Source organism: Miniopterus natalensis, chromosome 9 (assembly GCF_054644295.1).
Source record: "Miniopterus natalensis isolate mMinNat1 chromosome 9, mMinNat1.hap1, whole genome shotgun sequence".
In the NCBI taxonomy this organism is placed as follows: Eukaryota; Metazoa; Chordata; class Mammalia; order Chiroptera; family Miniopteridae; genus Miniopterus; species Miniopterus natalensis.
In genome coordinates, this window is record NC_142089.1 from 54,418,223 (window position 1) to 54,445,977 (window position 27,755).

The 27,755-nt window shown below is 38.0% G+C and overlaps 2 protein-coding genes across 3 annotated transcripts in view; one reads left to right on the top strand and one right to left on the bottom strand.

Moving 5' to 3' along the window:
- SELENOF (selenoprotein F) overlaps nucleotides 1-12,834 on the bottom strand; it is a 28,679-nt gene extending 15,845 nt beyond the window's left edge. Inside the window, exons 1-2 of the mRNA XM_016220642.2 lie at nucleotides 12,730-12,834; nucleotides 5,201-5,368 (exon numbers count right to left, since the gene is read on the bottom strand). Of these exons, the coding sequence (XP_016076128.2) occupies nucleotides 5,201-5,368; nucleotides 12,730-12,819 (258 nt within the window). The 5' untranslated portion in view covers nucleotides 12,820-12,834. The remainder of the gene's footprint in view (nucleotides 1-5,200; nucleotides 5,369-12,729) is intronic.
- Nucleotides 12,835-13,617: 783 nt separating this feature from the next.
- Nucleotides 13,618-27,755, top strand: part of HS2ST1 (heparan sulfate 2-O-sulfotransferase 1) — a 150,098-nt gene continuing 135,960 nt past the window's right edge. For both annotated transcript variants that reach the window (XM_016220640.2, XM_016220641.2), the window contains exon 1: nucleotides 13,618-13,890. In XM_016220640.2, the coding sequence (XP_016076126.1) occupies nucleotides 13,767-13,890 (124 nt within the window). In that variant the 5' untranslated portion in view covers nucleotides 13,618-13,766. The remainder of the gene's footprint in view (nucleotides 13,891-27,755) is intronic.

A 27,755-nucleotide genomic window follows, 5' to 3' on the forward strand; every position in this document is an offset into this window, starting at 1 on the left:
GTCATTGATCGAGCCTGCAACCTGGACATGTGTGCTGACTGGGAATCGAACCCCGATCTCCTGGATCCTAGGTCGACGCTCAACCGCTGAGCCACACCTGGCCCGGCTCTGTGTTTTCTTTTGTGTTGATTTTAGAGAGAAGGGGGCGAGAGAGTGAGCGAGAGTGAAACATCAATGTGAGAAAGAAACATCAACAGATTACCTCCCACACATGCCCCAACTGGGGATAAAACCAGCAACCTGGGTACCTGACCTGACTAGAATAGAACCCACCACCTTCTGGTGTACAGGAGGAAGTTCCAACCAACTGAGCCACACCGGCCAGGGGACCTTCCTGTGTATTTTCATAGCACATGAGTATTTTTTTGTTTACAGTACACATCTCATTAAATTCTTTAAAGAAATCAATGCATCTGGAAATAACAATTAAAAAAACCACACAACGGTACAGAAAGGTATAAAATAAGTAAACATTTTCCTCTGCCCTTCCACACCCACTCAATAACTTTTAAATTGTTTATTTTTGGTTCTTCTGTTGGTCAGTCCCATAATGATTAACATGGTTTTATCTATAGTTCTCAATATGTCAACTTTAAGAAATTTATGGATTCCCCCATTCTTCCAACTTTTATTTCTGATTGTTTTGGTGGTTATCTTTATAACATTGGATATTAGGTTTTAGCTCAAGAGAATGTGCTGCTAACTACATTCTAGCAGTCCAATTTCCATGTCTATTTCTTCTACTTTTCAAGGACAGTGACTATTGTCTTATTTTGGCATTCTCAGAGCGAATAATGGAAAGTTTATTTTGACTCTCAGGTAGATATGTCTAGGAAACATAGTTGTAAGATAATCCGAGGATAGATAATGAATTACTTTAAGGGCTTATGTCCTTTTAAAAATTATAATATGCAAATGTGCCAGAATGTTTTAATATGCTTAGAAAGCAGCTGGTCCTAGTTTGTAAATACCTAAAAAAATTTACATTTATTGTTCATATTAAAGCCAGATGAAATGCCACATTTAGAAAACAAAAAATTTAAATATTTTCAGTTCAATTAATTAACTACACAAATAAACTTGAAAACTTCTGTTACACAAATATATGATACATATATTTATTATAGCCACTTATTAGCTATGTGACCTTAGGCAAGACTTCTATGCCTCAGACTCAACTATGAAATGGGAATAATGGTACCTACCTTACAGAGTTGTTACAAGTACTATATAAGTTAATTTACATAAAGTGCTTAGAAAGGAGCCTTCATATAATAAGCACTTAATGAATGCTAGTGGCTATTATTATTAAGTAAATATTTGCATCATTACTTAGTATTGTTGCTATTCAGGAGCTTCAGTGATTCTTACATGGAATTTGAACTGTTGCCAACCATTATTTAGATAATTAAAAAAAGCTTCTTTGTGAATGTTTTTATATTTTAATTAGAATAATCTGTTGAAGACAGTTACATTTAGTTTCCTTTAAAGAAATCAGTTCATGTAGAGATGCTACAGACAATACAAAAAAGTGCAGCTATTTTAAGCAACTGTGAAATTTCTTTAGTGGCTACAATTTCATGCATAGTTACCTTAACCTCCATTGCATCCTCCTGGTATATGGTTTATACACTAGTAGCATTCTATTTCTGATAGGCTAAAGCTTAAAATTTGCCACTGTGTTGAATAATGCTGTTTAAAATTACTTCTAAAGTACTCTGAAATTGGCTACACAATTTCCAAGTAAACTGAAAGTAACTAAATGTTTTGATTCTTTTACCAGAATTAAAAAAAGTTACATGAGTTATTTAAAATGTTCCGTTGGTTGGGACTTAAAGCCAAATAATAATTTTAAATAAGAAGTAGTAAAGGAATTGTGTTAATAAAATTAACTATAAATGCTACAGGGAGCTTCGGAAAGCCAATCTGGTGTTTTACACTTTATTCATTCATTTTCTTACAGTAACTCTTGAAGTAGGTATTACTACTAACATTTTCAAGATAAGAGGCAAAATAGTGTAGAGGTTTAAAAACTTGGGGCTCTCTAGAGTCAAATATACCTGAGACAAAGCCAAGTTGTGGCACCCAATTGCTGACTAAGTTTGAGCAGGTTACACCCTAGTTTCCTCTTCTGTTAAACAGGAATACAGTATTTACATTATTAGAGTTATTGTGAGGATTAAATAGATAACATAGGTAAAATACCAGCACATAACCAAGATAAGAGAAATACTAAAGGTGAGACAATGTAAGGACTACAACAAAGCTGAAAATCTTGGAATGATTTGCTGGCTAGAAGTCACAAAGCTCGTAAGCAATGAAGCTAAGATGAAAATTGCACTCTTCAAAAACTCTCATAAAAGGAGAGAAAGGGATAAACTTCTAATGAACTATATACATGTTAATATTATCTCTGGACTCTCCCTGTCTTGCTTGAAGTGCAGCTAATGTGAAGGCAGAATATTATATATATAGAAAATAGGATTACTACTATATAAAGGTGGCCAATGAACATCAGTCTAACTCCAACTAGGTAATGAAATAAGAAGTGGAGAGGAACTAACTATGTTCTTAAAATTATTTTATATACTACATACTTAGGTCCATTTATTCAAATTTAGTGAATTATAATAATTATTGAGAATAAGTGCTTTTATTTTTAGTATTATCTATAAAGTAGATTTTTAAGTGAAGAAGAAAGGGAGGGGGAAGCCCTACATTAAATGCCTGAACTACTGAGCTATTTTCCAGAACCAGTAACGGTATAATTTGGTGATCTGCAGCCTAGGCTTCTACTGGGTATTCTGTGATTGAGACCAAGATGCTCCAAAATTCAAATAAAAGAAATCTCTTCTCAATCTGTAGAGTTAAAAAAACCCACTTTTAAGTTTTCTCTTCCAAAATTTTCTTAAAACTTCTAAAACCTGTTATCATGTATTAGATTAAAAATACTACTGAGAAAGGGCAAGAAGTAAAAACAGCTTTTAGATGCACTTAGTTTACAGCTGATTTCAGTCAAAGGGTAGAACCTCTCAACTGACTCTTAATTACAAGAGTGTGTGTCGTAAAGATTGTTTATCATAGAACACCCCTTGTTATTCAATCCTTTAAGTTTTATGTCTCAAGAAATAATAATTGTTGGTTGGACAGTGTAAGGAGCATAGAAGGCCGTAGATTAATAGTTTAAAGATGAGAGGATAGCTCTTACAGATTCCTTCAGCAATTTATCCCATCAAAAACCAAACAAACAAAAAACAAGGGGGAAGGGTCCTGCCAAACTAGTAAGTCCCGTGCAAACTTGTTTAGATTTCATTTTCAGACAAAAAGACTAACATAAGCATGGAAATCGTCTAAACATTAAACTATATATTGGTATATTTGAACCAAGAAAATGAAAACCACAAAGACTTGAAAGCCAATTTTGGGACACTGGGAATTTCAGGTTCACAACTGAGAAATCAAGTATTAAATTACGGTTGAATACTAACATTTTTAAAGTTTGTCTGCTTGTTTTTCTTTTAGAAATATAAAACTGTACTCAGTGTTAGAAATAAACTTTTACTACCTAATGAGAAGATACAATTACTGTCTGAAAGCTTTACAAACATTAACACCTCAAATGCATGTTAATACCTCAGTATATACAAGTGAAAGAACATCAAAAGGAAACATAGCAGAGAGATGCCACCATTTGTCTTCTCACCTCAAACACACAGATCTCACTAATTCAATTTTATTTGAATAATATAAATGATCTTTTCAGGCTACTTTACAATTTAAAGAAGTCGAAGAGCTGTAATAAAAAGATTTAAAAATTAAGGCAGTTTATTAATGTATTGAGAAATATTTTAAGTTCACTGTATTTTTTTCAATGAATAAGGCTGTTTAATGATTTAGTATAGATTAAGAATGAATGTCTTGTCTAGAAACATTAAACAGGGCATCCCTCATGAAGATGTCATTTTGGATAACTGGAGTGCTAATCTGAATGTTAGACAATGCTTGTACATCTACACCTGTTTCTGTATAATGGCACATCTGGCTCTACGGGGTGGTTTTAGGGCACAATACGACCATGTTAGGTTCCTTATATGTATATTTAACCAGAACCATTCCTATGTAAAATGTGAGTATATGGTCCGACTGGTGTGGACCTATGATACAGGAGATCATGGTTTGATTCCCGGTTAGGGCACATGCCCAGGTTGCAGGCTTGATCCCCAGTTGGGAAAATGCAGGTGGCAGCTGATCAATGAGTGAATGACCCTCTCATCATTGATGTTTCTGTCTCTCTCTCCCTCTCCCTTCCTCTCTCTGAAATCAATAAAGCCATATTTAAAAAAAAGTGTGTATATGGATACATTCTTATTGTGAACCTGTACACTGTGAAGAAGTAGTTTGGAAATCTTTAAAGCACTAAAGCACAACCACAAAAGAAAATGGTGTGCAGCTATTAAACTTGATGTAGCTTAATTGCAACGTTTAGTTTACAAAAGGTTCTTCCTGTTTTCTATGGCAAAGACTTTGGCACCTGAAAAACAGAAGCAATACTCGATTTACTTTTGTATATATTTAGGATATTTTAAATAAATGATTGTCCATTAACAGTAAAAAGAAAAAAATTAAGGAGTTTACTATTAATTTCAACAGTGGGTCAAAACATAGCAAATTTTATTGAACAATTAGAGACACCTAACCTTGGCTATTTTCAGGTGTTTAAAGTTGAGGTTAGGTACCTGGAAATATTAGTAACATGTGTAAATTAACAGACCATATTCTTTGTTAACCAGATTAAAATTTATAATTTATTGTCTATAATTTTGTGCCAGGTAATGGGTGTTTTATTTTCATCCCAAATTTCGTTATAAAAGTGGGTTCTTATTACAAATGAATAAAAGCATCTATTCAATTATTCTTTGACTTCATGTGGCCATAATTTAAAAAGAATGGGGAGCTCTAGGATCCAAGCATGCTATAGTTATTCTGTTCCCCCTCTGCTAGACAATCATGGTAGCATGGGGTCCCGGTAGGTAACCCTGCTTTTCCTTTCTATTTGCTTTTATGGGCAGGCAAGAAATCCATCTGATTTTCTAAAACTACAAAATGTAAAAGCTGAAGACTTCTGTATATTAAAGCTAATCTAGTATTTTACCTTATCTTAACTAAACCATCTATTGGAAGAGATACTAGAAAATAACACCTTTTTGGTTTCAAATTGTGCTTCTTCCTGACAGCATCCTCTACAGTCAGGATCCAGCTGAAGAAGGTTGAACTGTCCAAGAAGATCACAGGAGCTACAGAGCAAGTTGCTTGAGAAGCCTAACTCTCTGCAAGCGTCCGATGAAAACTCTGCCCCAAAGGCAGACACCTGAAAATAAAAAATAGAAATAAAAACTTAATTCCATATTTACATTATAAAGCTTCTAAAAAGGAAGAAACCAGGGTTGTCAAAATCTAACACACTGGAGATAAGTCACTCTATAACCTTATATGACTTTTTGGTCCACCCTGCCCCCCAAACAAATTTTTCTTTAAAAATGTGTCATTGTTCAGCTTAGGTAAAATAGGGATTAAAAAGATACTGTATATTATTTCTTTAGATAGGTATATTACATAGAATACCTTTTATTAAACATTCAATAGTTTTTAAAAACAAATTTCTATTACATTTCAAAAACTTAACACCTGTTTATATGGGTCTATGAACATTAACTTCTAGTCTAGGCCCCGACCACACCCTTCAGACTTATCTTCACTCACAGGAAGCAGGGGATGGGGTGGGGAGAACAGGAGCACATCAGAAATAAAAGTCTGGGGTTTATGTACTAGCTCCACCACTTACAAGGTGTGTGACACTGGGAAAGATAACCTCCGTGTTAATTTTCTCACTGACAAAGGAACAGTACTTCCTAAATAAAATGAAACAAACGCCTCAGGCACAGTCCGAATGACTGGCAAAGGCAGGCTCCCAAACTCAGTCCTCTTCTCCCGGCACTCCTTTCCTGTCCCAGGGAAGTGGCACCTCTGTCCGTCCACACGCAATCCCTCTGCCTGTGAGTCAGTTTCTGGCTTCCGCCATCTCCACAGGGACTGAACTGTCATGATGATTCTTCAGTGTATTCAAGCCCTAGACTCTAATTGTTCTCTCCACATTCCATCATTTCTAAATCCCTCCTCTAGTCTGGTTTCTGATCCTACCACTAGACTAAACTTGCCCCAAATCACTAAATGCAACGGCATTCAAAACTGTTCTCCTCCAGCTGCCCCTTCCATGGGCTTGTCTCCCCTCCTTCCTCTCCTATGCATCTCTTACATGTCCCTGTTTGCCATTTCTATTTTTGGTTCTCTCTTTAGTTTACATACTTTCATAGACAACAGTATCGTTTCCATGGCTTTAAATACCAATTTACTGAAACCTCCCGTCTTCTTCTTGAAATGCAAGCTTCCAATGCCAACAGCCTACTTGAAGTCTCATTTAGACGGTGCATAAGGCATTACAAATGCAAAATCTCCAATGGTGAAAGAAACCATAACAAAGCAAAAACCTCCCCAAAATATCCAACAGTGGAACTTAAGTTTTCTCCTTAAATCCATTCCTCTCCAATGTACTCAGTGTCTTAATAAAAAGGGTGTCATTTTCCCTGACCATGAAGCCGCCCAGGTCAGTCATCCTAGATTCCACACTTTTCACCATTTTTACAACCAATTAGTTAACAAGTTTTGATAATTCTCTTATAGAACTCTCAAATCTTCTCCTGCCTCAATGGCTTAAATGGTCACTGACAGTCATACCTCTAATTACTTCTCCAATCCCATTCTACTTTTTGGCTATAATGAATTCCTATAGTACCTGCAAGTATAAACTCCTACTCAAGCATAGACAATCCCAGAATTTCCCAACAATACTGTCAACTCTTGAGGGCAAAAATTAAGTTATTTCTCTGTATTTCCAGCACTGTGCTAGTTCTGATGTGTGTGTGAGCTTCAAGTAGGGGGAATTTGTTTGTTTGGCTGCAACTGTTTGATCTTCTAGACCAAGGGTCTGCAAATTTTATATAATGGGCTAGATAATAATCACGTAAGGCTTTGGTGGCTATTATGGTTTCTGTTGCAACCACTCATCTCAGCTATTGCAGCACAAAAGCAGTCATAGACAATAATAAATGAATAAATGAATGGGTATCTGTGTTCCAAAAAACTTTATTTACAAAAACAGGGCTGGCTGGATTTGGCCCACCAGCTTCAGTGTGTCAGCCTTTTTCTAGACTAAGCAGACAGATTAAAACCCAAAGGCATTTTCCAATGTAAAAAACCTTAAGTATTTTGGCATATTCCTTCAAAATACTGATCATCCATTGGTCTTATGTTAGTCAACACTCTAATCTGATACCTTATACATCTTTTACCTATATCAGTAATAATGTGGAATGTATATAATCTTCAAAATAGATCAAGTTTCCCAGCCCCGTGGAAGGAACCTAAGACATCTGCTACTATACTAGTACTCTGAGTAATTTCTCCACTATTAAAGTGATCTGCTTGATCTACTTCACAGAATAATTTGTAGTTTCCAAAGATAAATGCACCAATATATATACACATCATCCCACGTGTTCTTCCAATGTGACTGGCAGTTCTCCACTGGGAAGTGGGAATCTATGTTTCCTTCCCTTGAATCAGGGCAGGGGCTTGTGACTGTTCTGACCAACAGAGTGTAACGGAAGGGATACTGTGTGATTTCTGAGGTAAGTCCCTAAAAAGGAAATAGTCTCTGTTAGGCTAGTGCTTGCATGTACTCTGTGTCTCTGTCTCAGGACACTCAACTTTGAAAATTATCTACCATGTTGTAAGGTAGCCTAAACTAGAGAGCCAAGAAGAAGACGCCCATGTAAAGAGCAACTGAGACCCCCCAGCTGACAACCAGGATCACTGACTATTAGACATGTGAGTAAAGGGCCTTCACATTTCAGTTGACGTCCCAGTATTTCAGCTGAGGTCCGAGACACCAGGGAACACACAAGCTATCCTGCTGTGCCCTGAGTTGCTGACCCACAGTTGAAAGTAAAATAAACAACTGTTTTATACGACTAAATTTTGGATGATTTATTTTGTAGCTATGGTAACTAAAACAGGTAATAAAAGTGAAATCACTTTGAAACTGTGAACTGCTTAACAAATGTAAGAAATTGTTACCAAAGCATGTTTTAAAAACAAGAACCTCAGCCCTGGCCAGGTGGCTCAGCTGATTGGAACACTGTCCCGTACACTTAAAGGTTGTGGGTTCGAATCCTGATCAAGGCATATATGGGAGGCTACCGACCCATGTTTCTCTCTCACATGGATGTTTCTCTCTCTCTCAAATCAATTACAAAAATACCCTTAGGTTAGTATTAAAAAACAACCAAAAAACAAAACAAGAACCTTAAATGAATAATCATGTGATTATACTACTTGGTTTTACTCTGGCACTTATTGAGCACCTACTGACAGGTGGCGTGACTATACAAAACATGTATTGAAGTCTGATGACATCTTGATTCAAATGCCAGCACAGAGCAACCTTACTTTTTGAGTTTATGAATAGGAATTACCACTTATCTCACAGTTTTGAAGACTAAAGGAGAAAAAGCACTAAAAGCATCTAGTATCCTACCCAGCACACAGTGGGTACTTAATAAATGTTGGCATTATTCCCACCTTCCACTGTGAAAGTACGCTTAAAAACTACAGAACACCACTGACGGCCCTGACTGGTGCGGCTCAGCTGATTAGAGCGCTGTCCGGTGCATGGAAGGGTCCTGGTCAGGGCACATACCCAGGCAGCGGGTGCGGTCCCAGCAGGGGGGGGGTGGTGCGGTCCCAGCAGGGGGTGTACTGGAGGCAGCCAAGCAATGTTTCTCTCCCATATGATGGCTCTCTCTTTCTCCCACATCGATGTCCCCCTCCCCTCCCCTCCCCTCCCCTCCCCTCCCCTCCCCTCCCCTCCCCTCCCCTCCCCTCCCCTCCCCTCCCCTCCCCTTTTCTCCTTCTCTCTTACTCTCCTTCTAGAATCACTGAAAACATAACTTTGGGTAAGGATTGAAAAACAAAACCAGAAAGCTATTATGTTTTAATCAGTGTAGACATGGGAAAGGGTAAGTGCATGGGAGATATACGGCATCTTGAATTTCATGAGTGAAATGTTTTTTTCCTGGTTCTTCTACCGTTGGTTCGGCAGACTCAGGCTTTGAATCCAAGGGCTTTAGAACGTATCTTTAAGCACTTCACAGATAAACACCAAATGCTAAACAATACAGAAGAGGAGCTCCAAGTTATAAATTATGCCTGCCCAAGTTTTTATTACCAAAAAGTAACTGAACAGCATTTAAATGTGCACATTAAGGTCAAATATTAAATTTAAAAATAGACACACTTGTAAAAAAAAGACATAGACTCTAAGGACAGGGTAGGATAACCCTGAATGGGATAACCATTTAACAGTTTAACTTTCAAAGTAGGATTGACAAGCTAAGAGACTCCATTCTCTCCTCCCTGCATTATTCATTGATTTTTTTCTTTCTTTCTGGTGTTACTGAGTTCCCTGTGGATGAGGGTTGTTAGCAGGGAAACTGTGTTAACTATACTGTAACGTTACCTTTTCAGAAAAAAGTCTGGTATCACTATACACTTCGTTATACTTACACCTACATATGGTTAGCCATCTCTTAATTGATCCTCACTCTAAGAAAAATAATAGGTTTCTCACATAATTTCAAAAATATTTCAAATTTGAGACAAAAGTAAACAGATGAACACCATGAAAATGAACACAAGAAAAATCAAGCCCTTACACCACTTGTCTCGCTAAGCACTTTACATCATTATTTTATTCAATCTTAACTACCCCATGAAGAAGGTATTATTATCTCCATTTTATGGAGAAGTAAATAGAGGCGTAGGACAGTTCAAGTAACTTGTCTAAGACAACAGTGCAAACAACAGGTGGCAGCATCAAAATTCGAATCCTGGCCTGCCCGCCAAACCCTGAGCCACTGTTATTAACTACCGTGTTTCACGGAATCCACGACGCACCATTCAGCGTGTACCACTAAGAACAACAAAACCGCTGACAATTATAATTGTGCCACCCACTAAAATAAGACTGATGCAGATGTTAACTTGTGAAGAAAAGGGGCTGGAGGTGGGGGGTAGTGCCAGAACCAATGACACAGTATCGTCCATACTGCTCTCAGTGCAACGCCTTTCTGAATGCAGAAAATTAGGTATGAGCTGAATGAAGAACTGAATACCACTTAGTTTTGGGGAACTCTAGAAAACAGCTCCCTTAGGCCATACTAAAATATTACTTTCCTAATGCTTAATCATACTCAGAAAGTATTTTCAGATTAAATCACTTCATATCCTCCCAGTTGTCACCTCATTGAAATGCTGATAACTACGCAAGCTATTAACTTTAAATTACAGCTATTCAGAGGCAGAGACAGTGATAAAAACTCAACTTGTCTAGTTTAAGGACTCAGAGGTGTGAATTAAAGTAAGAGCAAAATTCTCTATTCATACCAGTAGCTCAACCTCAAGGCGCTGAGAAATTATTCTCTTATTCTTTTTTTATTCAATCTGCACCAGTCAGGTTCCAGATACTTGGTTTATTTTTATTAAGGAAAACTACTTATTCCACCTGGTCTTTTCACTCCCTTAGGCTAGCTGTGAAATGCAGTTTTTCTAACTTCTAAGTGATTTTTCAACAATCCTCCTCCCACACTTTTCATTTTCAAGGATTTTACTGCCTTCTTTTCTTAAAAACACTACTCATTACAGAAGAGACAAGAATAAACCTTAGGGAAGTCAAAACAGTTCAACAACGGCAAATTGCTCAGGACTCTCTATTTTCAGAGTCATTCTGTATTTGCAGGAGTCGGAGGGGTTCATTACCACTCTGTACTTACCACTCTACTATACTCATGGCTTTACACAAACTACAGATACCCTGATGACTTTAATAGCAAGGGGCAAACAGGAGGCTATTCACACTTCGGGGGATTTAAATGAACAAGTACGCGTAAGGTGTTATATAAAAGAAAACAGTTCCTGTATTCCCTATTTCTATTTCCCCACCCTTGAAATCTAGACGGGTCTTGTGATTTGCTTTGACAGATATTGTGAGGAGGAAGTGATATAAGCGATTTCCAAGGCTAGGCTTTAGGGGGCATTGCAGCTGTTGCCTTTTAGGGGTGCTGCCCTAAGGCTGCCACGGAAAGAAGGCGGTCTGGCCCGTTGGAGGAGAGGTCACATGCTGGAGAACCAAGTGGCCTTAGCTCACTGCAAGCACCACCAAAAATGAAGCCACCTTGGACCTTTAAGTCCAGCTGACCTACTAGCACAGCACAGCTGCAGAAATGAGGCCAGAGGAAATCCACGAAGGAACTGATCAGCAGACCCACCCAATCATGAGAAATCATTACTTCAAGCCACTAAGTTTTGGGGTAATTATACAGCCAAAGATAATGAAATAGTCAGAGACAGGGAAATCAAGAGAAGGCAACTTGGAACGTTACTCCCCTTTATCTCTGCACGAGGGTGAACTCAAATCGCCTAACATTTGCAAGACAAAAAAAGAAAAATCTTGAGTAGAAAGTTTAGAGAGGGGTACTTCCAGTAATTTGTAAGGCACCAAACAGTTGGAAGCAAACAGGCAGGATCCCCAAACTCCTTGATAAAGGAAAAGGAGAGGTATTCAGAGAGGGCTTCGGTTGGCCCTAACTCGCCCAAATCTTGGATAAATCAGCTGAACCAGGTCTTCTAGGCGAAAACTTCCCAGCAGGCTCAGCAAGGAGAACACCTGAAGAATTAGGCTGATACAAGAAATGTGTGATCGCAGCACAGTGTCTACTAAAAAAGTTCTATTCACATAGCAAAACACAGATTGCAAACTTTTTAGGAGGAATTAGCCAATATTAAGTTGTTCGTGGTGAAAAGGTAAATAAGTCAAAACTAGCCTTTCCCCCTTTCAAAGACTAAGAACTCGTCTGCTCTCTTAAAGAAAACGAAATTAAAAAACCCCCACAAACAACAAATAAAAAAACTTGGTTAATACCGCCCGATTTTAAACGAGGTGAAGACTATCATTTTAGAAAATCAATTTCAAAAATAAGTTATGCTTTAGTACAGAGTAACCCCCCTTTATTGCAACAACGTTGTTTAAAACACAAAGTAACACTTAAGTGCACAGAGGTATGTAAATGCCAGAGAGCGGAGGGCAGAGGCTAACAGTGAATTAAAGGAATACTAATAATTGGGAGAAAGAAATAAATAGGACGCACACCCTGGACCGAAGACTTGAGGGCTTTCCTCCAAGATCTGGGAACCTTGTCATAAGGAACGGTTTTACTTCTTCCCCTTAAAAAGCAATTTTCACTCCTTTCCAAGATTTATTGCCTTTCTCCCCCAACCGTGTGATTTACAGATTGTTTTCAGCAGGATCTGTGCAAGAGAAGATAAGTACTCGATAGTCTGAAGCCAGGAGAAAAAACCGTTAGAAACCCCGAGCCGAGGATAAGCATCAAACGAGGAAATAAGCCACGTCGCACTCCGGCCGCAGGAGTGGCTAAGGAAACCCAGTCTTTCCACCCTTTTCAAGCGTCGCTCCCAAATGGGGCCGAATGACCCGTTTTCCTCAGCGCAATCGCTTCCACTCGCTCTGGGGCGGCGGCAGAGGTGCCCTCCACTCACCGTTTGCAGCACAGCCACCACCAGCAACCTCAGCGCAAACGCCGGCCCCAGCCATGCCCCCGGCCCAGCCGCCATCGCCAGCGTTACCATCTTCCGTAGGTCTCTGGCAGCTCGAAGGACCCCTCAGCCAGGGGAGTCCACGCCAGAGCCTGATCTAAAACAGGCTGCGAAGGGCGGTGGCGAGCAAATCTTTTAGTCTGTAGAGAAGGATTACCCAAGGGTATACGGAAGCTTAAAGGTGATCAAATATCTTTACACTTGATATAAATATAAAGTCGCGGGTTCTTTCGATATCCCATGTCAGGCACTTTCCTAAACTCCCCAAATATGTGCTTCTCCGGGTACCTTCCTTTCATTCACGACATTTCGTCAAGCAGCCAAGAAGCTCCGCCTTCGTCAGTTTCGGCCAGCCTCCTTCTCCAATTTGCCCAATCGAATGCCGCTCTGGCTGACGCGTGTGGCAAAGGAAACCAACCATAACACGAACCGAGAGCGAAGCGCCGGGGTGCTTCGACCCAATAAGCACAACTGAGCGGGAGCAGGGGGTGGAGCCTCTGGTTGCCAAGCAGCGTACGTCGATGCGTGCGCCTGGTGGCGGAGGGGGATGGTCGGGGGGCGGGGCTGGGGGCGGCGCAGCCGCAGCCGCAGCGCTGGTGGAGGAGCGCGCGGCCGCGAGCAAAGGAGGGAGGGAAGGAAGGAAGAGAGCGAGGTAGGCAGGCAGGCGGGCGCGGGGTCGGTGACTGAGGCAGCGGAGGAAAGCGAGAGCCCGGCAGCCGCTTCGCGCCGCGTTACGGCGCGGGCTGTTGGAGGGGGCGGCCGTCGAGTCCGAGAAGAAGCGGGCACCGGCGGCGTTGGTGCTGGCGCCTGGGGGCGGGGGACTGGGGAGGCAGAAAGGGGGGTCGCTGCGGTGCTTCCCTTGCTGTCGCGCTCTCCTTGCCTTTCTGCCGGCTCCGCGGGCTCCTCCCGGCGTCTCCCTCGCCTCCGGGGCCCCGCTCCCCGCCCCCCGCGGTATGTCTTGATCCCGAGCAGCGGGTTTCATGGGGCTCCTCAGGATTATGATGCCGCCCAAGTTGCAGCTGCTGGCGGTGGTGGCCTTCGCGGTGGCGATGCTCTTCTTGGAGAACCAGATCCAGAAACTGGAGGAGTCCCGATCGAAGCTAGGTGAGGAGCAGAGGCACGCCGGGCTGAGCGGGCGGCGTGGAAGGGGCCGGGCCGGGGAGGCGGCGCGAGCGGGGCTTCGTCTCGCCTGGGGTCTGGCTCGCGGGCTGCCGGGGGAGCTGGGGCTGGGGACGTCGAGAGCACGGGCTCCGAGGAGAGTGTGAATTCAGCTTGAGTGGCGCGCTGGGCTCGCGCGGCGCGGGACAGAGGTTGCAAGGTTGGGCTTCCCGGAGCCAAAAGGTTCCCCCGAAGTAGGCATTCCACGGGGAGAGGGCGGGAGCGGAGCGACGGCGGGGGGCGCTGGAGGGGACCGGCCCGCGCGGCCCGGGCGTTCCCTCGGAGCCGCCCGGAAAGCCCCGCGGGGCAGGCGAGGGGCGCGCGGATTTGAGCTGCGGGCACCTGGGCGCGGAATCTGTCGGGGATGGGGAGGCGCTCCAAGGGGTAGATGCGCGGACATGGAGGGAGATGCTGGGCACCACGGAGAGTAGGAGCAATCACACTGTAGTGAGTTGCACTCTTGTGCTGGGGGCAGCAAGGGACCACACAACGGACGGGAGGAATGAGCTGCCCAGGTAGTACAGGAAAGCAAATAACACGCTTCAACGAGGTGCTGAAGCGAGGCGTCCAGGCTTTTAAGTAGATTTTTAGTGGCACTAAACCGATTCGTAGTTTTGGGCTTAAGATAGGGATATGAATTTAGAAGAGGAGGGAACGCCGAAGGGGAATTTTTGAGATTCTAGTTCGCGAAGGGAAAGGTAGGATTATGCAAAAAGTGAACCGTACGGTTAAGTACCTTAAGGAGTTAACAGTGTTTGCTTTGATGGTTCTGAAATACAAGAAGTTGGATAGTGAAGTTGCAGGAGACCGGAAAAATGCACAGATATAATAAGTACTTTCAGAATAGTAAGGAATTTCGGCATTTGGGAGGAGCTCAGGATGGGAAGGGGGTGTTAAAAGAATGTGATACATTTTGATACAAAAATGTACTTGGCACTTAAAAATCAGCTCAAGAGGCCATACTTTGAATATGGAAAAGTAATATGAAGTGTTTTTATGCATATATTTTCACCTCAGCGTCGTTTGAAATACTTTTTGAGAAGCAAGCGATAAAATACCAGCAGCAGTATCGTTTAGACTAAGAAGTAACAGCTAGATGCTACCGTGGGTGATGATTAGTATTTAAGACAAATGTATCAGAAAATAATTGTAATATTACCAGTGGTAGCTATTTGTTGTTTTGGTAGGCTTTGCAAAAAGCCTTGGAGATATTTTGAAGAGCATTCTGGCAAAGGGCATCAAATGTAATGGGAGCGCAAGAGGAGCTAAGGATAATTCCAGTCCTCAACTCTAGGGTAAAACTCACCCTGTACAGTTTTGAAGAGATGTCAAATTTATTTACTATGATTTTATTAATGAGTCTTGTATGATGGAAAAATACTCACTTTAAATACTGAAGATTGGTCAATACACCTTTTCTTTTTGTTCAGGTCCATTTAGCAGCATCCAGGGTCATATTCTGTCCTCATTAATGATTCAGCTTTACAGAAAAAAAGTAAGACTCTTAGGGAAATTTGCCTTATATTAAAATTTGTACTTATTCTTTGTATTGCTATGGATTTCTTACATTACGGTGGGTTAGGATAACTTCAGTTTTTTTATTTTCTTTCTTTGCCTAATATTTTTTTCATAATACCTGAAAGTGGTTTTCATAGACACAACCTGAATGATTTTAAGAAGAGAGTTATCTGAAGGTGTAGAAGGCCACAGCTAGAAAACGTTGCATTTTTATTTGTTTTTTTGTTTTGGGGGTGTGTGTGTTTTTTTGTGTTTTTTTTTTTACAAGAAAGAAACTTTTAAATTCCATGAGAAATAATAAATATGCATCAAACTAAATACTTCTAAAAAATGAGCCAGGAAAAGGAGCCCCAAGTATAACACACTTGAAGGAACTAATACTCTTGAGATGCAGAAATATGGCAAATAAAATGTGGTGCTTTATATCAGCAATCTTTGATTTAAAAAGTCTTATAAAAGGGCAGTACTAAAACAGGTGTTGCCAGTTAGTAATCTTCCGTAGGAAAGGAAGGCAGAAGAAGGCATAGTTTCACAACTGGACTCTGTACTAGGCACTTTTCATATGTGATATTTTTATTTAATCTTCCAAGAACACTATAGAAAGCCATTTTTACAGATGCAGAAACAGGCTCAAAGATTTTGTAACGTGACCACATAGCTAGTAAGTGTCAGAACCAGTGTTGGAATCCAGGCTATGTCTGATTTCAAATCAAGTGTTCCTTTAATTGTACCAGGCTGCTTGGGACTTTATAGTAACATTACACTAAGATTTAGCAGTTTGAACAGAATTTTTTTAACTGTAGTACCATGTTAATTGCATTTATTGTGAAGAATGAATATCATTTTGAGAAAATCCAATTTCTGACACAAAGGAATTGGTTTAGTGTAATGTCTGGCCCTTGTTTATATCTGTATAATGAACATAATTATATTACCCAATGAAGCAACTGAAATAGCTTATTTCTGTTATAGGAAAAAAAATCTAGTTCTTTTCTGTAAGTGTAAAATCACAGTATTAAAAAGCATTTTTACTTTGTCATTAGAAAACCTATTAAACATTTTTGCTCCTTATTTTTTCTGTTGTGTCGTTAGAAGATTCTAAAGGAATGTATTGTCTGATAATGCCATATGCACCTTGATTTGAGAGTATTTTGATGGTGATGCCCCAAGTAGAGCAATAGATGTGCTCAAAACTTAGGTGTATTTATTGACTACTTGGGAAATTAAGTATATAAACAGGAGTTCCTAAAAAAGCCAATATCACATAATATAGTTTAAAAAATGAATATGGGATCATGGTATACATGTTACTCTGTATTTTGCTTTTTTTCATTTAATATCACTGACAGCTTTCCAGGTTCATACATAGAAGTTTGACTTACTTATTCTAATAGCTGTATAATATTGCATAGTTCGCATCTACCATCAATTAGTAAGCTGCTATGCAAATAATGAACATTCAGTCCTACCCCACCCCCACTTTTTTTGCTTTAAAAAATTTTTTTTGTCTTGGTATTATATACAGTGTTACAAAGAAACATCCTGATATGCCCAGCTAACTCCTTGTGTGTTGGTATCATTTTCACTAGGATAAATTCTCTTATCTATGGGATTGCTGAGACCAAGGATATATGCATTTTATAATTTAAGAAATTTAAAAATTTACTTTTCAGAAAACTTGTTTTCCAAAAGTTTACAGTAATCCACACTGCCAACACACACTCACAAACACTGAATACTGTAAGCGTTTAATTTTTGCCAGTCTGAAGCTGTGAAATATGTTGTTGGATTAATTTACATTTCCTCAACTTCTAATTAGGTTGAACATCGTTTACTTGTTAGTTCATTTTCATTTGTCTGTTGGGTAGTTTATCTTATCCAATTTTTGTTTTAAGTATTAGAATTAGTAATATATTTTTAAAAAATATTTTTATTGATTTCAGAGAGAGGAAGGGAGAGGGAGAGACAGAAACATCAATGATGAGAGTCATTGATCGGCTGCCTCCTGCACGCCCCCACTGGGGATCTAGCCTGAGATCCGGGCATGTGCCCTGACTGGGAATCAAACCCCAATCTCCTGAATCCTAGGTCGATGCTCAACTTCTGAGCCCTGCCAGCTGGGCTAGAATTAGTAATCTTTTATCTGTCATATGTTTTACATCTGTCTTTTTCCAAGTCTGTCATTTGCCCTTTGACTTAATGGTACATTTTGATTATACAGAAGTTAAAACATTTACACAGTCAGATACATCAATTTAAACAAGATTTCTTATGTTGTTTAAGAAGACTTCCCACAATTGAGATTATGTACATTCTCTATATTTTGTTATAGTATTTTATAATTTGTATTTTTTACTTTTAACTCATTAAAGCAGTCATGTTTATAGAGATTTATTGCAATATCTCTCAGTGAATAGCCACTTATGGCAAATATTATGTTAATAAATAATCAGTTTTTCTCACTGTATGTTATGGTACTTCTTTTATTTACATACTAAGTTTTTGTATGTTCTTGGATCAATTTTGGACTCCATTCTTTCCCACTAATCAGAGATTCTTTAAATGTTAGGGACCCATAGGTAGATTTCAAGGCATCCATTAATTCCCTGAAATTATATGCATAGCTTTCATCAGATTTGCAAAGGAGTATGAGATCCCGTTAATGTTAAGTCACTTATTTGTAGTAGATGGTTCATGTTTAATGGAGTATGTTTTTTGTTTGTTTTGATATTAACATGTTACAACATGTAGCTTGTGAGTTACATTTAGGATATAAGCATATGAGTTAAGAAAAAATTTCTTTGGATGTTACATAGAAAAAACTTCAGTTTTTTAAAATGTATACATAATTTTCCTAATGAGATAGGGAAGATGACATGAAGTCAAAATGAAAAGTTACTTAGTTTACTAGTTACTTACTTAGTTCTTTACTTAGAACTGTGTGTGTCAGAATTTGATGCTTTTTTTACAAAGGAGTTCTTTGTGAATCTCAGGAGCACACCTGTTGCTAATGCTCACTGTTGGAACAGTGCAATGAAACCGTTGTTTATGTAAATGTTAGAATTATGTGCTTGATAATTTTATTTTCTTTCTATAGGGCCTAAGAATTTAAGATAATATTTTTTGTTCATATGCTTAAATACTACTACATAAATTTATAAATGCTTTAGGACATAATCTTTTCAGTGAGGACAGTAATTCAGAATGGGTTATGTAGTTATTTTCATTGGTGAAAATTATGTTAGTCACTGTTTATAAAACCCTGCTAAATTAATGAACTAATCATTCCAGGCCACGGTTGAGACTGCTCTTTGGAATTTCGTAGTTTTTTCAAGTGCCTGAAACCATACAATACCTCTAAAATGTTCCTGGGAATAATAGATTTCTCTACTTATGAAATTGTTTGGAAACCTCACAGTAGTGACTGTTTAGAGGACTTGGGATAATTTGAAATGCAGTTATTCTAGATTTGCTCATTGGTGCCTCACTTATGAGTTCTAGATAGACTATGTAGTGCCTTGGAGTAGTTACCTGAAACAGTTGATTTCAATTAAGGTAACCCCAGGATGTCTTTCTACCACTCTGTTGAGCCTTCAGAGAGGGCTTTTTGGCAGTTAGTGAAATTGAAATAATAATGAATATTCAAACACCACTCTCCAGAAATATTACTTTTGAGGGATGTCCTTGTAGATGGACTTTATAATCATGGTTCACGATGGCCTAATTATTTACAATTATCTATCCACCTGCTTGTAACAGCATTTATGTACTCTGCCTTTCTGCCTGTTAGCTACAGATTAAATGCTTGTTGGGCCACTTGTGCATCTGATCCTGTTCCCTTACCTACTTAAAGACATGGTTCCAGAAGTTTTCCGTCATTCTCCTATAATCATCATTTCCTCTCTTTGTGCTGGATTATTCTTATTAGCATATGAATATGCTATTACTTCTCCCAACCAGAAAAAACAAAGCAGTACTTTCTCTTGACCAATGAGCAGTTTTTGGTCTTTGTTGTATTGGACCTGTGAGCAGAATTTGACACAATTGATCACTTCCTCTTTTTTGATAGACTTCCTTTACTTTCCTTCCAAGATACTGTGCTCTTGGTTTTCTTCCCACTTCACTGGTCACTTCTTTGTTTTCTGTGTTAGATTCTTCTTTTCTCCTGAAGCTCCTAATGTAAGAATACCCCAGGGCTCAGTTCTTGGAAATCTCTATTTACTCTCTCTTTGTTGGTGATTTATATGCTCACAACTTCCAAATATGTATTTCTAATTCAGACCTATTTCCTAAACATTAGATTGATGTAATTTGGCTGCCCACTTTAAATTTTCTTTAATTGGTAGACTTCTCAAACTCAATGTACAAAATGGATCTTCTGACATCTCTGTCCACTACCTGACCCCATCTAACCCTAACCCATTTTACCTCTGACCTTCCCTATCTCACTCGATGGCAACTTCATTCATGTAATTGCTAGGGTTTTACTTGTGTCAGAAAAATCTTGTTAGTCTTATCTTCAAAATATTTCTAGACTGTGACTACTACTCAGCACTTTCACTGTTATCACACTAATTCAGGACCCTGTCATCTCTTCCCTGGATTACTGCCATGTCTTAACTAGTTTGTCTCCTTCCATACTTGCCTCCCTATAAACTATTTTTTTAAATTTTTATTATCCTCGCCCAAGGATGTTTTTTCCATTGCTTTTTCAGAGAGAGTGGAAGGGAGAGAGAAACATCATTGTGAGAGAGACACATTGATTGGTTGCCTCCCACATGTGCTCCGACTGGACTGGGGATTGAGCCTGCAACCGAGGTACGTGCCCTTGGTTGGAATCGAACCCGGGACCCTTCATTCCGCAGGTGGGTGCTCTAACCACTGAGCAAAATGGGCTAGGGCTATAAACTATGCTTAATAAAACAGCTAGAATAATTCTTTAAAAATGTAAATCAGCCATAGCTGGTTGGCTCAGTGATTAGAGCATCAGCCTGCAGACCTAAGGGTGCCAAGTTCTATTCTGGCCAAGAGTGTGTACCCGTTGCAGGCTCCATCCTCGCCTTGGTCTGAGCTCCTGCAGGAGGCAACCAATCCATGTGTCTCTCTGTCACATAGATGTTTCTCCCTGTCTCTCTCCCCTCCTAACCCCAACTCTCTCTGAAAAGCAATGGAAAAAAATATCCTCCACTGAGGATTTAAAAAAAACAGTAAATTAAATCATATTACTCCTCTGCATAAAATCCTTAGAAGCTTCCTGAATTAGTTATGCTACCTGCTTTTTAAAAACAAAGTCTGCAATTTTATTGGCTAAACGCAATAAATAACTTTTAAATTCTCACTTGTGCATTAGATGATCATTTGGGGATGATTTTCCTCTACACGGGTGATTCAGGGTCTTGGGTGCCTTCTGTCAGGTAGTTCTGCCAGCCCCTCAGACTTCAGATTTCTCTGCCGTCAGCCTGGAGAAGAAGCGAGACAGGGTAAGGAGGTCCCCCTTTCTAAACTTCTCTGGCCTCTTTTACTCTCAGTTTATTGACAAGGACTAGTTACCATCTACATGCAAAGGGGAAGGCTGGGAAATTGTTTTTTTAGGTGGCAGTCACTAGTTAAAATTGTATGCAATGAAAAGGGGGAGCATATACGTATTTGAATCCTTTTGAATAAATATATTGTAAATATATTTAGTCTTTTGTTTTATGACTCAGAATGTAAACCGTCTTGGTAAATGTCCTGTGTGAATGTGAAAAATGTATATTCTGTTGCTACTGGGTGGAGTATACTGTAAATGTCAGTTGGGTCCTTTTGGTTGGGAAAATTGTTCCGGCGTTCTATATCCTTGATTTTCATTCTGCCGACTTGTTCCTTCAATTATAGAGAGAGTGGTTTTGAAGTCTCTGATGATAATTGTGGGTTTATCTATTTCTCCTTGAAGTTCCATTACTCTTTGCTTCATGTATTTTGAAGTACTGTGATGAGGTGCATGAACATTTAGGAATGTCATGTATTCTTGATTAATTCACCCCTTTTTCATTATGAGATGACCCTCTTCATCCTTGCTAATATCCTTTGCTTTGAAATCTACTTGGTATGATGTTAATATAGCCATTTTTGATTAGCATCAGCATGGGGTATCTTTTCTCATTTTTTAAAATATTAGCTTGTTTGTATTTTTTAATTTAAAGTGGATTTCTTGTAAACAGTATGTATTTGGAGCTTCCATTTAATTTCACAATCTCCCTTTTAAAGGGGGTGTACTTAGAACATTTTCTTTTCTTTTCTTTTTGGAATGTAAACAGAGTTTATTGGAACTGTGCAATTACAATGTATACACAAAACTAGAATTCCAGAAACACTTTACAGTTATGCTCCACATTTTCATTTGTTCACACAACAGCTCTCTTGCTAGTGAAGCAAAATGGTGGGGGGAGGGGGGTGAAGAGAAAACAAAATGAGAAAAACCTTCCTCCTGTTCAAGTCATAGGAGAATTAAAAAAAATAAAAATGGGTGCTTATTTTATTGATAGTTGTACAAAATTCCACATAAATTACAGCAAGAAAATTAAGCAAATTCACAGTTCATCCTTCATAATCTCTTATAAGTATTTACTTTGAATGTAATTATTGATATGGTTAGGTTTATATCTCTGAGTTTTTATTAGCTTTCTGTTTGTTCCAGTTGTTCCCTGTTACCTTTTCTTTTTTTCTGCTTTCTTTAGGATTAACTGAGTATTTTTAAATTCCATTTAATCTCATTTGATGATTTATTAGCAGTGCTCTTGTGTGTTTTAGGTTTTATGGCATATGTTATAGTACTTTATGTGTAATATGAGAACCTTAATCATTGTACTTCCATTTACTCTCTCCTGGCCTTTTGCTATTATTATATATTTTACTTCTACATATGAGCCCTGCATATATTGTTATTGTTATTATTTTTGTTTTAAGCAATGTCACCTTTCAAAGAGATTAACAAAATTTTTAAGTATTTTAAATTTATCCATACATTTTTCATTCCTAATGCTCTTCATTCCTTTGTATAGATTACAGTCTGGTACCATATTCCTTCAACCTGAAGGATTACTTTTAAAATTATAATGAAAGTCTACTGGTGATGAATTCTTTTCACTTTTTGAATGTGAAAAAACCTTTACTTGCCTTAGTGTTTGAAAGATATTTTTGCTAGGTATAGAATTCTAGGTTGACATTTTTTCTTTTAGTGCTTTAAAGATACTACTCCATTGTCTTGTTTTGTGTTGTTTCTGATGAGAAGGCTGCCATCATTCTTGTCTTTGTTCAGCTCTACATAATATCTTTTTTTTTTTTTTTTAACTTTCACTACTTTTAAGATTTTCACTACGTTGTAAGTAATGTAATTATAATGGGACTTGCTGCAGGGTTTTTGTGTGTGTGTGTGTGTGTGTGTGTGTGTGTGTGTCTGTGTGTGTTTTTATGTTTCTTGTACTTTGGGTTGGTTGAACTTCTTGGACTTGTGGTATTATAGTTTTCATTAATTTGGGAATATTTTGGCAGTTTTTCCTTAAATTTTTTATGCACTCTTTCTCCTCTCCTTTGGGAACTCAGTTTCTAAGGTATGATGTAAAGGGATAATATCTTAAGTATTCAGTGATAAAATATGTAATATAATATTTTGAATTTAGGGAGGAATGTTGGAGCTTTGAGTAAATTGAGTTGTTGAATTAAAATAGAATCAGTAAAATTCTCCTTCAACCTCATAATTGACTTTGTTGGTTATGTTAAACCCATGTCAAAGTGAAACTGGTTCAGCCATTAGTTTTGACACTAAGGTTCTCGATCTAATATGACTAAGAGATTTGTGATTATTTTGTATTTGGAGTTAGGAAGCGGCCTCTAATTGCCAGCATTTAAAAAAAATTCACCCTAGTTTTATTACTTTTTAACAAAACACACCCATCTCTTTAATAAAGTGTTGCACGTTCCTGGTGTGTTATATACCATTATCAGAAAACCAGCTTAGCTCAGGTGTTTTCTCTGTAGAAGAGCTGATAAGAAAGACTGGCTTGACATGATCTTAAAGTATATTTTGATAGACATCGTCTGTTTGTTAAATAGGATAGAATAGATAATTTCACTATTGTCTTCTAGAATAAATTTATCTTCCCTTCATGTTTTGATGGTTAAAAAAAGCAAACAAACTCTGATGATATTTTAGTGTCTCAAAATAGGTTTCTCAGTGAGGAGAATTAGGGTTATTTGTGACTTTTGCTTCCGAACCTGGGAATTACTAGTGATAGTCTCTGAGTAGGGATGAGCCTGTCCAGGAATGTCTGTTGGTAAGATGCCATTGTATGCCCTTTTCCTTTTTTCTTAGGTTGGAACTCTGACTAATTAAGCCTGTGACTAGGTACAGCCTCATTCTTTCTCATGACCACTCTGACTTCCCTTTGGCCTTTTTTTTACTTGTTTAGAATATCTTCCTTCTTTATCCATGTTTCTTAAATGGTATTTTGCTTTTCCCACCAATGCAATCCATCCTGACCATTGAACCTTCAGCTGTAACAGACCTTAATAATGAACCATTGTTGAATACTTATTGTGTAGTGGGCATATTTTAAGAGTTTTACATGTATAAATTTAATGTAAATTATGCTTATTCTGCTGTCCTCAGAGAGTTATTGGGAAAATCAGATGATCTTCAAAAGATATAATGAATATGAAAATGTAAACTACAAAAACTATAATTATAAGTTGTTGATAGTGATGATAATATATCTATTTTCTCTTTGGTGGTGTTGCCTTTTTGGTTTAATGTAGTTTAGAGTTTACATTTCTTGCTGCGATCCCTAGTGCCTCACCTAATAGGATCACACTTGTCTGATAAGTGTTCAGGTAAATCAAGTGATGATGCTACATGAGTTATAGATTTAACATTATGATTAGTTGTTTCTTTCTTCTCTTAGGAAAGAGTAAAAGTCACTGGTGATTAATATTATTTGCTCCTAAAGATAAGCGGTCTCCATAAGTTTATTTTTATGTAAATTATCAAAATGCCCTGTTTTTTTTTAACAGCTTGAACTCTCTTCACTCTTTCCAACTAATCCTTGCCAACTTGGCATTTTAAGAATGGATTTTTATAAAATGCAAAATAAGTTTGAATTGTGACGGGGAATTTCCATGTATGTGCATACATGTATAAAATAACTCCTTAGCTTCTAGATTTTTTTTCAAGCACTAATGATAGTCAAATTAGTGAAGGAAGAGGAACCCACGCCTGTTTCTTTACAGTGGAAAAAGTTTTATGTGATAGTTCCTTTACTGTCAGTTTCCCCACAGTGATTCATTGTCATATCCTCAAACAGAGGGGGAAAAATGTGTTATGTATCCTTCATTTTAATTTATGAATTTCAACTTTAAAAAAAATTAAAATATAAAGAATAGAATAGGTTGTACTTTTAGAATTATTCCTAGGATTATGAGAATCCCAAAGAACAGAGTTCTTGAATCTTACACAGCTTCAAAGGCTTTTTAATCAGGTCAACAGTGATTTGCCATTCTGCAGTCAGAAATTTGTTAGGCCAGAATGATAGAGACAATGTGAGATAAATTGTGTTGTGATCACCTCTTTCATCATATAGTTTGTGAGTATCTCTTAGTTTTCCTAATTAGCAGTGAAAAGATTTTGAATGAGATGCTGGATTTGTTGTGAGCTCTATTTACTTGCATTTCAATTGTGCCTTTAAGACTTTTCTTAATTCACTTCTTAGTGAGTTTACTAATCCAGAATTGAGGATGACAGAATTAAACAACTTTCATTTATCCTCATATGAAGTGTAGTACCCCATAAGTTCAGAATATGTCTTAATTTTCATTTGAGTTCCCCCCAATTTTTTTTTTTTAAACATGTCTTTATTGATTTCAGAAAGAGGAAAGGAGAGGGAGAGAGATAGAAACATCAGTGATGAGAGAGTCATTGATCGACTGCCTAGCCTGCAACCTGGGCATGTGCCCTGACCGGGAATCGAGCCCCTATCTCCTGGATCCTGGGTCAACTCTCAACCGCTGAGCCACGCTTGGCCGGGCTGGGTTCCCAAAATTTAAGCATATGTTAGTCTAGGCCTTTGAGAATTACCATCTAGAAATTGATCAAGGGACCCTATAATTTTCTAAGTAAATTTTATTCTGAATTTATAACAACATTGGAAGAGTGGGCTTTGTTTTGTTTTCTCCTTAAGCAGTGTCATAGAACAGTTGTCTTCTACCTTGGATTACCAGTTTAATTAGAAAACTTTTACCTGCCTGCCTAACTAAGTATGCAAGGTTTTGTGTGTTCTTACATGAATTAACAATCTCTTAACCATCAAAAATTGACTATTTATTTGTTTCATCTACTTAGGTGCTTATAGTAATATTGGCTCTTATAGGAGAAATGTTATGAGAGATGAGGCAAAGAAGTAAAGAAGAGAGCTTTTTCAAACTATAAAATAAATGATAAAAGTAAAACTTATGGTATGTTGAATGAATGCTTTTTGGGAATGACCAAAGAATTAATGGGGGAAAATAATGTTCCTGTCCCTAAAAATAATGTTCTTTGAGATAAGAGGTAGTTTTAAAAATTACTTAGTAAAATTAGTAAGTTATTTTATAGTCTCCATAAGTGGAGTTCTATGTGATGTGTGCTATAGCTGGTTTTGAGATTTTTGACTTATTTAAATGGTGTTCAGTGTAGTTAAAAGTTTGCAATTGACTTTCTAATTTGAATTATACATTTTTTTCACATTTAGTGTGCATTTTAATCCCATCTTTCCTGAAAAATTGTTGAGAAGAGTTACAGATGTACATTTAATATGGAATGCATGAAAAAGGCAGAATGAGGTAGGAAAATAAGTTAAATATTTGTGTAGATATTAAATAACTGCCAGCTTAAATTTTTTAGCCTATTTTCTTTTCTTTTGATGGTCATTGAACTGTTAAAACACTAAAGAGATGTCTATAGATTGTCTTTTCAACTGCAATGAGATGTAACACTTCACGTTCTGAGATAAATTTTGGAGTGATAGCATATTTGTTGCCTTTAATTTATGGAGCCAGGGAAGGCACATTCCATACTTTCATTTTGTTCACAGAGTAAAAGTGAAGTGGGAAAGTCTTGCTAATTTTTTTTTTTTTAAATATATCTTTATTGATTTCAGAGAGAGGAAAGGAGAGGGAGAGAGAGAGATAGAAACATCAATGATGAGAGAGTCATTGATCGAGCCTGCACCCCGGGCATGTGCCCTGACCGGGAATCGAACCCGATCGCCTGGATCCTAGGTCGACGCTCAACCGCTGAGCCACGCCCGGCTGGGCGAAAGTCTTGCTAATTTAAATTTAACTTAAATCTAAAACAAAATCTCCAAAGCTTAAATTAAAGATAGTTTTGAGGAGAGCTGTTGCTTTTTTTTAAACCATTGCTCTGGTTGTATATGGTATAGTACATACAATATCACATTGTTAATGTAATGTACCCATTTATTTTATACTCAAAGCAATGACAGCCCAAATCTTGCCTGGAGATTAACAAAAAAAACCAAACAACAAAAAAATCCCTGCCCTAGCTTGTGTGGTTTAGTTGGTTGAGCTTCGTCCCATGCACTAGAAGGTTGCTGGTTTTGATTCCTGGTGAGGGCACATGTCCAGGTTGTAGGTTTGTTTCCCAGTTGGGGCACATGCAGGGGAGGCAGCCGATCAATGTTTCTCGCCCACATCAATGTTTCTATCTTTCTCTTCCCCTCTCTCTAAAAAAATCAATGAAAACATTAAAAAAAAATTCCTGCATAAATAAAATGATGCACAAAAGTCATACAACATTTTATTTTAGGTTAGGATCATGATCAAATATATTAACTTATGATTTATTAATTTAAAATTACTGATTTAATAAATAGTAATACCCATCAGTCTTTTCCACTGTTTATATAGAACAGTAATAGGAAATAAGTAGTATAGGTACTAAAGGCATTTGCACTGTCAGGCATAAGAAATGGGAATACTTTTAAAGGGAGGAGACAGAAGAAGTCAGGAAAAGTGCAACAATGTATGTTAATATGCTGAACCTGTCTTCCTTAAATGCTTCTGAGTATAGTTCTGAAGAAGGTACCATAATTATGGTGTGTTCATAAAATATGGAACAAAAATGATATTATTTGTCAAAGTAGACATTTAATAAAGTTATACATTAAAAAAATACAGTTGCTAAAAACATTTTGGAACTCTTTATGGAATGTTTTCAGAACCTTTAAAACTACACAAGATTATTTTTATTTCTTTATAGTCAT